The sequence below is a fragment of the Typha angustifolia genome, chromosome 14 (assembly GCF_048772165.1).
Source record: "Typha angustifolia cultivar Huaian chromosome 14, ASM4877216v1, whole genome shotgun sequence".
Taxonomy (NCBI): Eukaryota; Viridiplantae; Streptophyta; class Magnoliopsida; order Poales; family Typhaceae; genus Typha; species Typha angustifolia.
In genome coordinates, this window is record NC_133252.1 from 267,081 (window position 1) to 280,186 (window position 13,106).

The following is a 13,106-nucleotide window of genomic DNA, read 5'->3' on the forward strand; positions in this document are numbered from 1 at the left end:
ACCTCACCACCTCATCTTGTTTTGCTCTCTTTTTTACGAGAATAGAAGAGCAACAAAAGGTCTCTCCAAATCCTCTTCCATCTCTCCCATATCCGCCCCTTCCATGGCTTTCTGCGTGGCGGGGCAAATCCTCAGCGCTCAGATCGGCAGCGCAGCGCCGCCTCCCTCCCGCCACTGCCACCGCCTCCCCCCCTCGGCCTCCTCCTCCATCGCCCAATTCCACGAACCTAGATCCCCGCCTGTATCGAACAGCCGCAAAACCGTAAAACTCTTCTCCGTCGCCGCTGCTGCAGCCGCCACCGGAGGCGTCTTCCTCCTCCACCTCTCCTCCTCTGGCCCTCCCCGTCCCCCCGGCTCCGGCGGTGGCGGTTGGTTCGGTGGCGGCGGCGGAGGTGGCGGTGAGGGCGGTGGTTTCTGGTCTCACATCCTCTCCCCTCTCGTCGCGAATGCGAGGGAGGAAGATGGCGGCGGCGCTGGCTCCGGCTTACCGGAGTGGGACTCCCACGGTCTTCCGGCGAACATTATAGTCCAGCTCGCCAAGCTTAGTGGATTGAAGCGGTACAAGATCTCCGAGATCCTCTTCTTCGACCGGCGCCGCGGCTCGGTAGGCTCCGGCACTGAGGACTCCTTCTTCGAGATGGTCTCCCTTCGCCCTGGCGGCGTCTACACCAAGGCCCAGCTCCAGAAGGAGCTTGAGAGCCTCGCCACCTGCGGCATGTTCGAGAAGGTGGATCTCGAGGGGAAGACGAAGCCGGACGGCACGCTCGCCCTGACGGTTTCTTTCACGGAGAGCACGTGGCAGTCGGCGGACGCATTCAGGTGCATCAATGTGGGGTTGATGCCGCAGACGAAGCAGATGGAGATGGACCCTGACATGACTGATAGGGAGAAGATGGAGTACTTCCGGAGCCAGGAGAGAGACTACCGGAGAAGGATTGAGCGATCGAGGTCTTGTCTTTTGCCAGTGCCTGTGCAAAGAGAGGTGATGCAGATGCTAAGAGAGCAGGGGAAACTGAGTGCGAGGCTGTTGCAGAGGATCCGGGATCGGGTGCAGAAGTGGTACAATGATGAAGGGTATGCGTGCGCCCAAGTGGTTAATTTTGGGAATTTGAATACCAGGGAGGTGGTCTGCGAGGTAGTCGAGGGGGACATCACGCAGCTTGTTATCCAGTTCCAGGATAAGCTCGGGAATGTCGTTGAAGGGAACACCCAACTTCCAGTCATCCGCCGAGAGCTACCCAAGCAGGTAAGCACATTTCTGAAAACCCAGTTTTTCATAGAGCACTGGTGGAATTGGAATAGAGCATTATTATAATGCTTTTCCTTTGATGGAGAGTTGGAAGGTGAAGATTATCTTGTTCAAAAAGGTCATTTTAGACTCTGAGAATTGCTCTTCTTTTGTAATTTGGGTCATAGGTGTGCCAGCGATGTGGTTGTGGTTGGTTAGATAACCTCTACTGCATGATTCACTGATCTAGATAAGCATATCTCAGTATCTGTCGTGGGGCAAGAATGAATAGAATAGGAAATCAAAGCGTGATCATGGTTGTGGCTTTTACTTCCTAGACCTGTTGTGTTAGACATGCAATTAAAAACAGTTTAGAAAGCTTCACAAGAGATGCTCAACTGTTGGGTTGATATGAAAAATGCAATTTTTTTTAAGCGAGAGCAAGAACATGAATATATTTTTTGCTACTCGATGAGCTGTAAATCCATGAAGATGTCCTCACTGTATAACAAATGTTTGCCAAGATTGTTAAGTAGTGATCAACTGCTCTGATCCGCCAGCTTATCTAACGACAACATCTCTTGTAATCTGAGTTATTCTTTACTGCTGCATTTGGTGTCGCCATATGGGTTTGGTGTTATTCTAAGTTCTAACTCTTTTGATAATCTGGTGCAGCTTCGACCTGGACATGTCTTCAATATTGAAGCAGGGAAGCAAGCTTTGAGAAATATAAATTCACTTGCACTATTTTCCAACATAGAAGTGAATCCACGACCTGATGAAAAGAATGATGGAGGAATAATAGTTGAGATTAAGCTTAAAGAACTAGAACAGAAATCAGCTGAAGTAAGCACAGAGTGGAGTATTGTACCTGGGCGTCAAGGACGACCTACTCTGGTAGTTTTTCTCTATGTTTTTATATACGCTGTTAAAATATATCTTCTTATGTAGTTTGGTAAATTACAACTGTAAGTAAAACAATATTGTGATACAAAATAATGAAAGATGGACTTCCCTCATAACTAAAGAGCATACTTATTTTCAGGCATCAATTCAACCTGGTGGAACTGTATCATTTGAGCATCGGAACATCAAAGGCTTGAACAGATCTATAATTGGTTCTGTGACATCCAGCAATTTGCTCAATCCTCAGGTTTGTTGGTAATCAAACTTGTAAATTCGGCCAGTACCCTCTCTTTCTGCAAGATGACCACTCCTTTTGTCAAACTGATTCTTTTTTCTCCTCCTTTTTGTGTGAGAAGAACACACCTCTTCTCTAGTTTTTAATTTAGTGAATAAACTGCTGAATGATTTTGTAGTAGATAGTTTCTCCTGCACTATTGGAAGATATTTTTTGTTCTATATAGTCAGGGTGTTAGTTCCTTCTATTCAATTGATTACCTTTATTCGAAATGATTCATTAGGGAATAAAACATGCTATAATTCCACCTTGATTAAAAGTTTAGCTATTGTTGATTTTGATTATTCAATTATCTTGGTTGATTTTTTTTAGATGCGTGTATATATTTTCAGGATGATTTGTCATTCAAGCTTGAGTATGTGCATCCATATCTTGATGGTGTCTATGACCCTCGTAACCGCACCTTCCGGACTAGCTGCTTTAACAGTCGGAAGATGAGTCCTGTCTTCACCAGTGGACCAGGTGCAGATGAAGTTCCACCTGTATGGATTGATAGAGTTGGACTTAAATCCAATGTAACAGAGGTAGCTGCCAGATTCTGCTAAGATTCTTTCTCTTATCCTTCCTCTCCTGAAAGTTCACTGTTGGAAATGTATATTGATCTTCTAATCATGCACTCTTTGCATACAGAACTTGACACGTCAGAGCAAATTAACTTATGGACTTGTGGTGGAAGAGATCACAACACGTGATGAAACTAGTGGTATTTGTACTCATGGTTCTCGAGTGCTGCCTAGCGGGGGCCTAAGTGTGGATGGACCTCCTACAACACTTAGTGGTACTGGTATAGACCGCATGGCATTTGCCCAGGCAAATATTACTCGTGACAACACCAAGTTCGTAAATGGCGCAGTTGTTGGTGAAAGAGATGTTTTTCAGGTATGAGCTGCTTGATGCCACTGTGATTTTGAATGGTAAAAATAACTTTTTGTGCTATCATACTAAGAATTTAAATATTTGGACATCAAGGTCAGTGAGCTACATTGTTTGAAGGAAAGATGGAGTCATCATCTAATATCTGATTATATGTGAAGGATAATGTCAACAGTATGATGTGTGGGATGTGTGGGAGCAATCTTTTATTTTACTACATTCTCATGGAGGGATTTGATTGTCTGACAAAAAGATTTTAAAAGATATTTGGGATTCATTGATATTAGAAAATTCCAAGTGAATATAAATTAGTACTTGTCAAACTAATACTCCTGTAGAAATGGAGCTTGATAATTTTAATTTTTACTTTCTTGACCTGTGTAAAGGCAACTTTTGCCTGTGTGATAAGGAACTTGTTTTATGGTACAGACATTTTTTAACAACCATGTTCTTGTTTAATGCAGTTAGACCAAGGCCTCGGGATTGGAATGAAGTTCCCATTCTTCAATCGTCATCAGCTTACAATAACCCGCTTCATCCAGTTGAATAAAGTAGAAGAAGGTGCCGGCAAGCCACCACCTCCTATTCTAGTGCTCCATGGTCATTATGGAGGTTGTGTGGGTGATCTCCCCAGCTATGATGCTTTCACACTTGGAGGGCCTTACTCGGTGAGGGGCTACAACATGGGAGAATTAGGTGCTTGCAGGAATATTCTTGAGGTGAGTTTGAGTATATGTATACTTTCTGTGCTTGTTTCAGATCTCGTGAAATGGTTATGTTAAGATGAGATAATGCTCCTCTGCAATCTGAGTGAGTTTGATTTTGGTGATTAATTGATATTCACAATCATTCTTTTGGTGATGCCTTAAAGCTGACCATTATATTGCCTACCCAGCTTGCTGCTGAGCTGCGGGTCCCTGTGAAGAATACCCATGTATATGCATTTGCAGAACATGGGAATGATCTAGGCAGTTCGAAGGACGTGAAAGGGAACCCAACAGAGTTCTTCCGCCGCTCTGGGCAGGGCTCGGCATATGGTGTCGGTGTCAAACTCGGGTTAGTGAGAGCAGAGTATGCCATTGATCACAATGCTGGTACTGGTGCAGTGTTCTTCAGATTTGGAGAGAGATTTTGAGTGATCTCATCTCTAGCTACAAGGAAGCTGCCAATTTTTTCATGTATGGTTTAGGTGAGCATATAGAGGAGGCCCCAAAAGCTACCAAGTTCTGAAAGATTGCAGCCAGTTTAAATTAAAGCTCAGAGTATTTCCCGCGAGAAAATTATAGGGTTCGTGTTGATTTTGGCAATGCAAGAACTGCTGAGTCAAATAAAATCTTGTTCCTGCAGTCCGGTTTCTTATGAGAGAACAGAATCCTTCTTATAGTTTGCCCAATTAAATGCATCTTTCTATTAGCCAAAGAGACGTCAATGTAACCATTTTTTGTTACCTTTTCATGCTATAGCATTTATGGTATGTCTCGAATTGCAATGACTAAACCTGATAGTTCATGGATTTTGGTTTCTTTTTGGTTCTCAATGTACTACTGTTATATTGTCCAGAGATAATAAGCTTGTCCAGGTCTTCGGTCAAGAGTCCTTCATAGCAAGCATGAAAGAAAAAATATTTCTCATCTAACTTCATTGTTTCTGTGTGCTAAATGGAATGAAACAGAGAGATTTTAGTTCTACAATTTTCCCCGATAGACAACTTTCTGTACAAGAAAGAGTACCGTCTACGTAATAAAACGACACAGATTGAAAGCCAAACTAGCACACATAGGATATCCCTTCAAATTATTGCAATACCATCGTAATCACCCGAGCAGTCTCTGGAACTGTACCAGCACACTGTAACACAAAAGGGATTGGGTGTGAACCGTACTTGAGTCTCTCACCATTTTTTCCAACCTTCCGGTTGGCTTTAAAATTTAAATATGAATCTAGAAAAGTTATACGATTCGACTTAAACAAAATCATTACATCAGATAATAATTTTCAGCTAGACTTGATAAAACTCATCTAAATTTATATTTAAATTTTAAAATGGAGAAAAAAATAGCGACATACTTAGTACGATCAAAAATTACATCAAACTTTTTAACCTGCCGTGAAAACAGAAATGAGAACGCTACAATTTTAGAAAAAACAACACAGACAGTTTATTGAGAAGGCAAAAGCAAGGTCAAGGAATAGAACAGCATTTTTCTCAAGCTAGCTCCATCAAATGTCTCGTTGCAGAGACAACATAAAAATCGCATTATCAAGTGATTAATGTACGCTAAAGAAAAGAAGAAGAAAATATAAATGTGAAGAAAGGCATAAAATGCAGTTCATCCCTCTCAAGAAATCACTGAAATACAAAAACACCAAGTAGCATACATGTTCTTCCATATACCACCTGTTACAAATTTTGAAATTCAAATAACTTTCATGAAGCGTACTAAAATCTCATAACCCATAGCTTCAGGAATTGAAAACAGATAAAATGGACCAGAAAATCTTTAAAATAGTAAACTGAGATGCACTAATCAGGAAATAGGAATCAGCAAATCCTTTACCAGAGACACTTTGTGCAAATGATCATGAATTTAACTTCATTTTATTCCTATTTCACATTCTCCACCACCGAAGTATACATTATTCGACCTTCTAAATCCTAACAAATAAGCTTGCTGGCGTATCGAAATAGCAATATGAAGCCCCAGTGGGCAGCTACTGCAAGTAATGGTCCACAGGCAGATAAGTTTGTATAAGCAGCCATTATCAAGTGTTAACAGTGAAGTGCACTGACAGATTAGAAGGTAAAATCCTTGAACAATACAACATGTAGCACCTTAGGCCTTAAGAATTGCCACAGAAGAAACTATTCAACTTTCTTATATCTAAATATCTTGTATTCTCATATATATTTTTCATATATCCCAGTCTGTGACTGCAAAAGCTTTCTTATAGAGGATTATCTAAAGAAAGATGGAGAGTAAAATATCAGGAAAGAAAACATCATTCAAGTATTAGGAAATTCAGCCCTTAAAAATGAAACGGATGACTTCCCGCTAATAATAAATTTAATGCAACACAAATATTAACGGCAACAAGCCTTAAATATAAATTAAAAAAAAAATAGATAGAAAGGAAAGCAGCATTTATTTCCAACAATCTGTGCAGTGCCTAAAAAGAATCAGGAGAAGCAAATTTTAGAATACCAAAATGCACGAAAAGTGGCATTGTTCTGTTTTATCCTTCATTTCCACGAGGTACACACAGGCATGACTAGGGATATCCCGATGATGTTTCAAACGCAGGAATTATAGATCTAATACATTACTATCTGAAGGATCTATCAAAACTTTATTCTGCATAGAAAAAGAAGAAAAAGTTCATTATTAGTCATAATAATAAAAATGAGAGTTTTAAAATTAAAAATTAAAAAAAAAATCTACTTAATAGCTCAAGCAAGAAGATAAAGAAGATGCATCATCAAGCAGCAATAACCTTGCTAGCAAACTGGTTAGAGTCTTAACATATATAGCAGGTGTTGAAGCAATCCACGTAACAGATCACAAAGTCCGTTCCTTTTTGTATTATAATTTGAATCAGAAGAATTATTCCATCTCTTATTATCTATCATTCGACGGCCTAACATGAGGAGGATACGGAGCAATCGATCCAAATCCAATATACGCACCGCCGCCCTGTCCCTGGTGGTGGTAATTGTTCATCATCCCCATCCCCATCCCCATCCCCATCTGGGGGTGAGGCCCGATCCCGTAGACTTGCATTGGGATCATCGTTGGCACCGCGTAAGGCATCGCCATGGATACTTGCTGCTCGTGCAATCCCTGCATCGGCACCGGCGTCGACGCGAAGAGGTGATCGGAGGGCGACGCCTCCTCGTTCGACAACCCCTGCATCCTCTTCAGGTAAAGGCGGTACTTTTGGAGATGGCTCGCCACGTTCTCCCTCGTGAGCCCTTCCACGTTCATCAATTGCATGATCGTCTTCGGCACCGCGTTCTTGATCCCCAAATGGGCCACCACCTCCACGAATCGCTTGTGGAGCTGCGGCGTCCACACCAGCCGGGGCCGCTTTAGGGTTTTCGCCGAGCTGTCTTCTCCTCCTACGGCGGAGGAATCGGCGGCATCTTCGACGGTGGCCCCGGCAGCGGAGTTGGAGGGGTTTGGGGAGGAGTGGCGGCGGAGATTGACGAGGGTGTGGCGGGATGCGCGGTGGACTTCGCCGAGGGTTCGGGCCGGCTCCGGCGAGATGCGGAAGGCGGCAGCGATCTCCGGCGTGATTAAGGTCTGGGAGAGCGGGGTGAGGTCGTCGGCGTCGGGGAGACCAGATTCCCACTCAAGGACTCTTTCTTCCTCGTCGCAGTCGACCGAGACGAGGCGGTCGAGATCTCCGTCACCGGAGTCATCCTCCATAATCCGAAGATCTAGGGTTTCTGGGGCGTCAATTGAGAAGAAGAGGAGGGTAGTAAGTGGTAGTAGCAGCGGTGGTGGAGGTGGAGGTGGAGGTGGAGGTGGAGGTGGGTGAGATATTTGCAAGTCCGGAGGATATTTGTGTAAATAAAAAGGAAAAAGATCGGGGGTGGGGAAAGTAAAAAGTGCATATGGAAGTGCCACGAATACGGGTGTCCGAATGTACACGTGGACCGGTCAGTAGGATATTTTTGATTCGCTTTTCTCCTTTTTCCAGGTCCTTCTTTTTCTCGTGGTTTAAATAATTACAAGACTTGTGAGGGTGTTTTGCATCAAACTGCCATTTCTTTTTTACGTGACCGCTATGAGGAGCTGCAGCTGCTGCTATCTATCTATCTATCTCGTCCAAACCAAGCAACGAGATTCCTTTCCTTTCTGCCGGTCGCAATCAAGTCGACTTTAGCTCCATTTGTTTAATTTAATTAAGAATTAGATACTCGTAGACTTGTGGATATAAAAGATATTGGTTTGGTTTTTCACGATTTAAAAATTTATGTATTTCCTTTTTCTAATTACTAATTCTTAACTACTATGTTATGTTATGTTTTGTATCCCCTTATCCACCACATGTCTCGTTTTTTACTCGAACATCATATATTTGATCCCTCCCCACTCAGTAGGATAAATTAGTTTTTCACAATATTATTATTGTCATTGTTGATGTGAGATATTTTGTTCATCCCCTATTCCACTTCAACTCTGGAATAAGGATCCTTTATTCCACTTCCAAGGTGACAAAAAGAAAGTAGCTGCAAGTGGGGCTTGAATTACTAGTCTTTTCAGACAACCCCGTGTAACGGTTATTTACAGAGGTATCCAGTCATCATGCTGGCAGTAGTAAATCTTAGTTGCAGACTGGATACGACTTATATTCTCAGCATGGTTAAATTTTTTAACTTTTACAACTGTACAATCAATAACATGGAACGTCTGAGTACCATTCAACTTTAATTTTTTTTTACTCTGAAGACCATATACAACAGGCTAGCACAAGATTTAACATAGGATATCGTGGACATATATGAACACAAAATGCAATACTGAACATATTTACCTCTAGCTATCTACATCAAGACACAATCTATAGGAACAGCTATCCTCGAATCGGTACATGTAGAGCAACAACAACCAAAGCATTCTTCCATCACCAGAGATTAGTTCATCAGTTGTCGCCTGGGTAGTCCGTCATTCCACCTGGAGGTCCAGGCCCTAATAGTAATGAATTCTGTTTCTTAGTTTCGTTGGCTGGATTGAAAGTCCATGCACAAAGTGGTGGCTCGAAGAATTTGCCGGCAACATCAGGTGGTGGCTCAGATAAATCCTCTCCTGGAAGCACAAGGAGGCCTTCCTTGCGAAGTAAAGATGGCTCATGGTAGCATGCACTCCACAGGGAATCCACAAGTTGCCTCTCTTCCCTGGCCGCAGCAAGATCATTGGGAGACATGGACTTGATGCTCTCCATACGGTTTCGCAGAAGTTGCCTAAGCTTACCTTCTTGAGCTAACAAAATCCTGCTTTCTTTCCGAGCAAGCTCCAAAAGACCCCCTAATGCAGCTTCTCTTACACCAGAGTCATTGCTTGAGACCAGATGCATCATCAGCCGGTGAAAACCTAGTTCCATGACAACACTACAATCTGAGCTGTTCTCCTGAAGGAGATACTGAATCAGACTTGCAGCCTTTCTGGCAGCAGAAAGAATTGTGCATGTTAGCACCACCCAAATATCACGGTTTTTTTTTTGTTTGTTTTTGAAATATCAACAATTCAACAGCATAAGAAAAGGATAATCGGTTTCACTCATCACAATTGGCATGAGATGAAATTATCCTATCTACAAACTAATAGAACTTGCCATATGCTTGCATGCAGGGAGAATACATCAATAACACTTTGAAGAAGCATGAATATGTTAGCAGCTAATATGGTATTATAGATATTAGCAAAGAAAATATTTCAACATTCAAGATATCAGATGATAATCTGATACTCGTCAAGCAGGAAATGAAAAGACAAGACCTTTGACATTTGACACTGTCTGAACTCAATGCATCTCTTAATCCTGCATAACCATTTGCTAGACGAAATGCAGCAACTCCTGACTTATTGTTCCGAATCAAGGCTGAAAGTCAAGTAGGGAAATTGATCAACCTCAAGCACCAAGTCAGCCTGAACTAAAATATTAAAGTCCTTGAGAACATCCTACTTGCATTACATTATATACTCACATGAAATTGCACCAAGAGCTTCTGTTCGAACAGTCATATCAGGATCTGAAGTAAAATTTGACAAGAGAGGCTCGAGTCCACCGGCTTCATTGACAAACTGTTGATTCCTAGCATTGTTATGCACAGTAACAGAGACAACTTCTGCAGCTTTGGCTCGAATACAAGCATTTGGTTTTCTTAGGTAGCTGAGAAGAGGAAGTAAGCCACCAACGAGGTGCAGGTCTTGTGTGTTTCAAAAGACGTGAGAAAAAAAAATTAGGTACTAATGAAGTCATTACTGTACTGATCTAAACAACTCATCAATAAGATGAGAATAAGTAATTTTCTAATTGCCAAAAGTCAATGAGGGAAAGTTACACAGCTTACAACTAACACTAATACTTGTCAAATCACAATCAAACAGGGGAATTTATGAAATACTATTTCTTTAGAGAGAGCCAACAGAATAACTAAACAGCAAGGTAGGAATGTCAATCATTCTTTTAAATTATCAACAACAAAGATTTCACCACTAATTATTTCAACTAACAGAAATACTACTACTGAAGTATCATAGTTGATTACAACTATGAAGCAAGTTGGAAAGCTTGAAGAACAAAGCTGCTGCTGCGCACTCAGGAAACCATTATTACAGATATAAAGATAAATAGAAATAGGAATATTTCTTTCTTTCTTTATCTTTCTTTACTTGTTCAGTTCTTTGTAACGGAGATCATGGATCACGTGCAGTGAAAGCACAAGAGAAGGAACAATGCTTTATCATAAGAAATTCAAAAGCAATTCATTGATGCCTCCCGCTGAAACTATTCTAAAATCATTTCAATTTTCATGAAAGTGAACACTTGATTTGCATATCTACAGGAACCTCCAGATGCTACCTCTACATCATATATAGAAGAAAGAACTGCTTTCACAGAAAAGCCATGGTCAGTCTTTATTAGTAAAGAATGCCAGGAGGAGATATATTAGATCTCAATTATGCCCAGCAATTGCAGACACTCAGAACTGATCTCAAACTTTCCATTATGCTTATTCCTATGATTTAGTTTAGAAAAAAAAAGCCTTTCCTAAAGATAAAATGATAAAATTTCCAGCTTAGAAGTCATTAGAAGTGAAAATCTGAAAGATATAATTCTTTTCAGCGGACTGGGCTAACATATTGCAAGTACACCTAAAGTCATAAGGAATAAAAGATATAAGTTCCTCGCTGTGATTTCCGTATGTAGAGGATAAAAGAAGAAAGATATGCAGAAAAGCAAGAAAATACCATTTGCTGCATCAATAGGTTCAACAAGTTCTTTTAACTCGATCAACATATCTGCAAGAATCAAGAAATATTGACTTGAGTAGTTGAGCATCAATTGAAAAGGAGATAATAGTCTTCAAGAAGTTATTGCCTATGATTTATAAACTTCACTTATCACATATCTACAAAAGCTGTCTGTCAATTGAAAACAAGCTTTCAACTTTCCACAATACACCAGAAATGGACATATTTCAGTTTCAATCAGAAAGAATCCATAATAAGGTACACTACTCACATAAAAGTAAGTGCTCGTCTTTAAATCTAATTCTATAGTTAGGAAAAAAGAAGAAGCAATTCATCCATACTACTGAATTCTTGAACCTCTCAAATTTCACACTGAAACGAATAAAAATTTCAATACGGTTATGACTCTTTGCAGCAAAGAAACTGTAGCTTTAACTAGTAACCGCACAACTATCCTTCGCAAAAAGAGATACTCTAACGTTTTGACTATCTATCCTTTGTCTCTGAAATGAAACAGAACCATGATACTATTTTAAAGAATTTTACAACAAAAGGACCAAAAAAAGGTTCCGACATAAGCAATATAACATCATGACTGATTCCTATCACTTTAAGGTGACCGGAAGAAAAAAAGTAAAGAATCTATCTTTATCTCGTTCATAAATTTACTAGACCACTTTCCAGTTAGTCACTCTACTCTTCATTCGAATCCGTGCAGTAGAGGCTAAAAGGAGGGAATAAGTAATCCATGAAACTACCTTCGATATCGGAAGAAGTAATCCCTTGCGCCTCCAAAACATCCTCCGGAGTTCTCATCACCAAAGCGATCTCTTTCATCCGATTCACGACGTTAACGGTCCGGGCTTGCATGGCTTCTATGAACCATCTCCTGCGCTCCTCGCTATGACCCAAAAGGAGGATAGCAACAAAAGATCACTATCCAAGCTTATCGAATCCATGCGGATATTGCAAGAAGAACCCAAGAAATCTAAAGAGAGGAATACCTGACTGGGCAAGGAGGGCGAGTGCCATCGGCATAGGAGAGGCTCCATTTGAGCAATCCGGCCCATTTCAACCCGTAGCCCGTCATTCTCAATTCCTATTCTTATTCCCGTCGGAATAGCGAATAGTTAGCCAACGCACCAGGGGAAGGGAGAGGAGGGGGAATAGGGGTGCGAGAATAGTTAGGATAACGCTGGAGTCTTCTTGAAGGTTTCGCGGGCAGCATCTAGGCTAGGCTCCGACCCATTTCCTATCGGATTTTAAAGCGGATTCGTACACGATAACCCAAAAACCACAAACCCGAGTCTGAATTAAAGAATCAAATGGTAAAGAACAATTTTTGTATATTTACAGCAAATTCAGGAGCACAGAAAGAACCAAGAGGTTGGATTTTTGTACGACAAGCATGATTTCATGCACCCTAAGTTTACCCATCATTTACACTTTCATTTATTATTCAAATAATTAGGTACAAATATTCTCCGGTACATATAAATTAAATCACATGACTGGACGATTAATTCACTGTCTTTAAAGAATAAGAGAATCAATGTATCTTTACATCGTTCCACTGTACCAAGTCATTGTTCTTATATATCTTATATCGTTCCACTGTACTAAAGCATTGTTCAAGAGCCAATGCATCGCATAAGAACCTTAAACGGAGAACAGAACAAACCACAATAGATCGAATAAACGAAGCAATCACCCATGCATATTTTGACTATGCTTAGCACTCAGGTTATGGAGTGCCTCGTAGTGAGCATCTTCACACGTGTCATCGTCGTGGTCCCAAGTGCAGTCAACTATCTCTTGTCTCAAA

General features: G+C 41.1%; 3 protein-coding genes across 4 annotated transcripts; 1 reads left to right on the forward strand and 2 right to left on the reverse strand.

Moving 5' to 3' along the window:
* Positions 1 to 19: 19 nt before the first annotated feature.
* Positions 20 to 4,839, forward strand: LOC140775552 (protein TOC75-3, chloroplastic-like). The gene is made up of 7 exons (XM_073118925.1): positions 20 to 1,246; positions 1,904 to 2,125; positions 2,274 to 2,381; positions 2,762 to 2,953; positions 3,060 to 3,308; positions 3,767 to 4,021; positions 4,198 to 4,839. Exons 1-7 carry the CDS (start codon positions 104 to 106, stop codon positions 4,435 to 4,437), a joined length of 2,409 nt encoding a protein of 802 aa, XP_072975026.1. The 5' UTR covers positions 20 to 103; the 3' UTR covers positions 4,438 to 4,839.
* A 249-nt stretch (positions 4,840 to 5,088) lies between these two features.
* On the reverse strand, positions 5,089 to 7,854 carry LOC140775553 (transcription factor PCL1-like). Of its 2 annotated transcripts, none has more exons than XR_012106774.1 (2): positions 6,795 to 7,854; positions 5,089 to 6,655 (listed from the first exon to the last, which is right to left on the reverse strand). XR_012106774.1 is itself a non-coding variant. In XM_073118926.1 (2 exons), the coding sequence occupies exons 1-2, from the start codon at positions 7,727 to 7,729 to the stop codon at positions 6,651 to 6,653; spliced, it is 747 nt and encodes a 248-aa protein (XP_072975027.1). In that variant the 5' UTR covers positions 7,730 to 7,854; the 3' UTR covers positions 5,089 to 6,650. The 2 variants fall into 2 exon arrangements, 1 of the variants encoding a protein (XP_072975027.1); XM_073118926.1 differs by having other exon boundaries at positions 6,988 to 7,854.
* Positions 7,855 to 8,718: 864 nt separating this feature from the next.
* On the reverse strand, positions 8,719 to 12,459 carry LOC140775960 (uncharacterized). The gene is made up of 6 exons (XM_073119471.1): positions 12,286 to 12,459; positions 12,040 to 12,182; positions 11,279 to 11,329; positions 10,012 to 10,233; positions 9,803 to 9,905; positions 8,719 to 9,468 (listed from the first exon to the last, which is right to left on the reverse strand). The coding sequence occupies exons 1-6, from the start codon at positions 12,369 to 12,371 to the stop codon at positions 8,949 to 8,951; spliced, it is 1,125 nt and encodes a 374-aa protein (XP_072975572.1). The 5' UTR covers positions 12,372 to 12,459; the 3' UTR covers positions 8,719 to 8,948.
* Between the last annotated feature and the right edge of the window lie 647 nt (positions 12,460 to 13,106).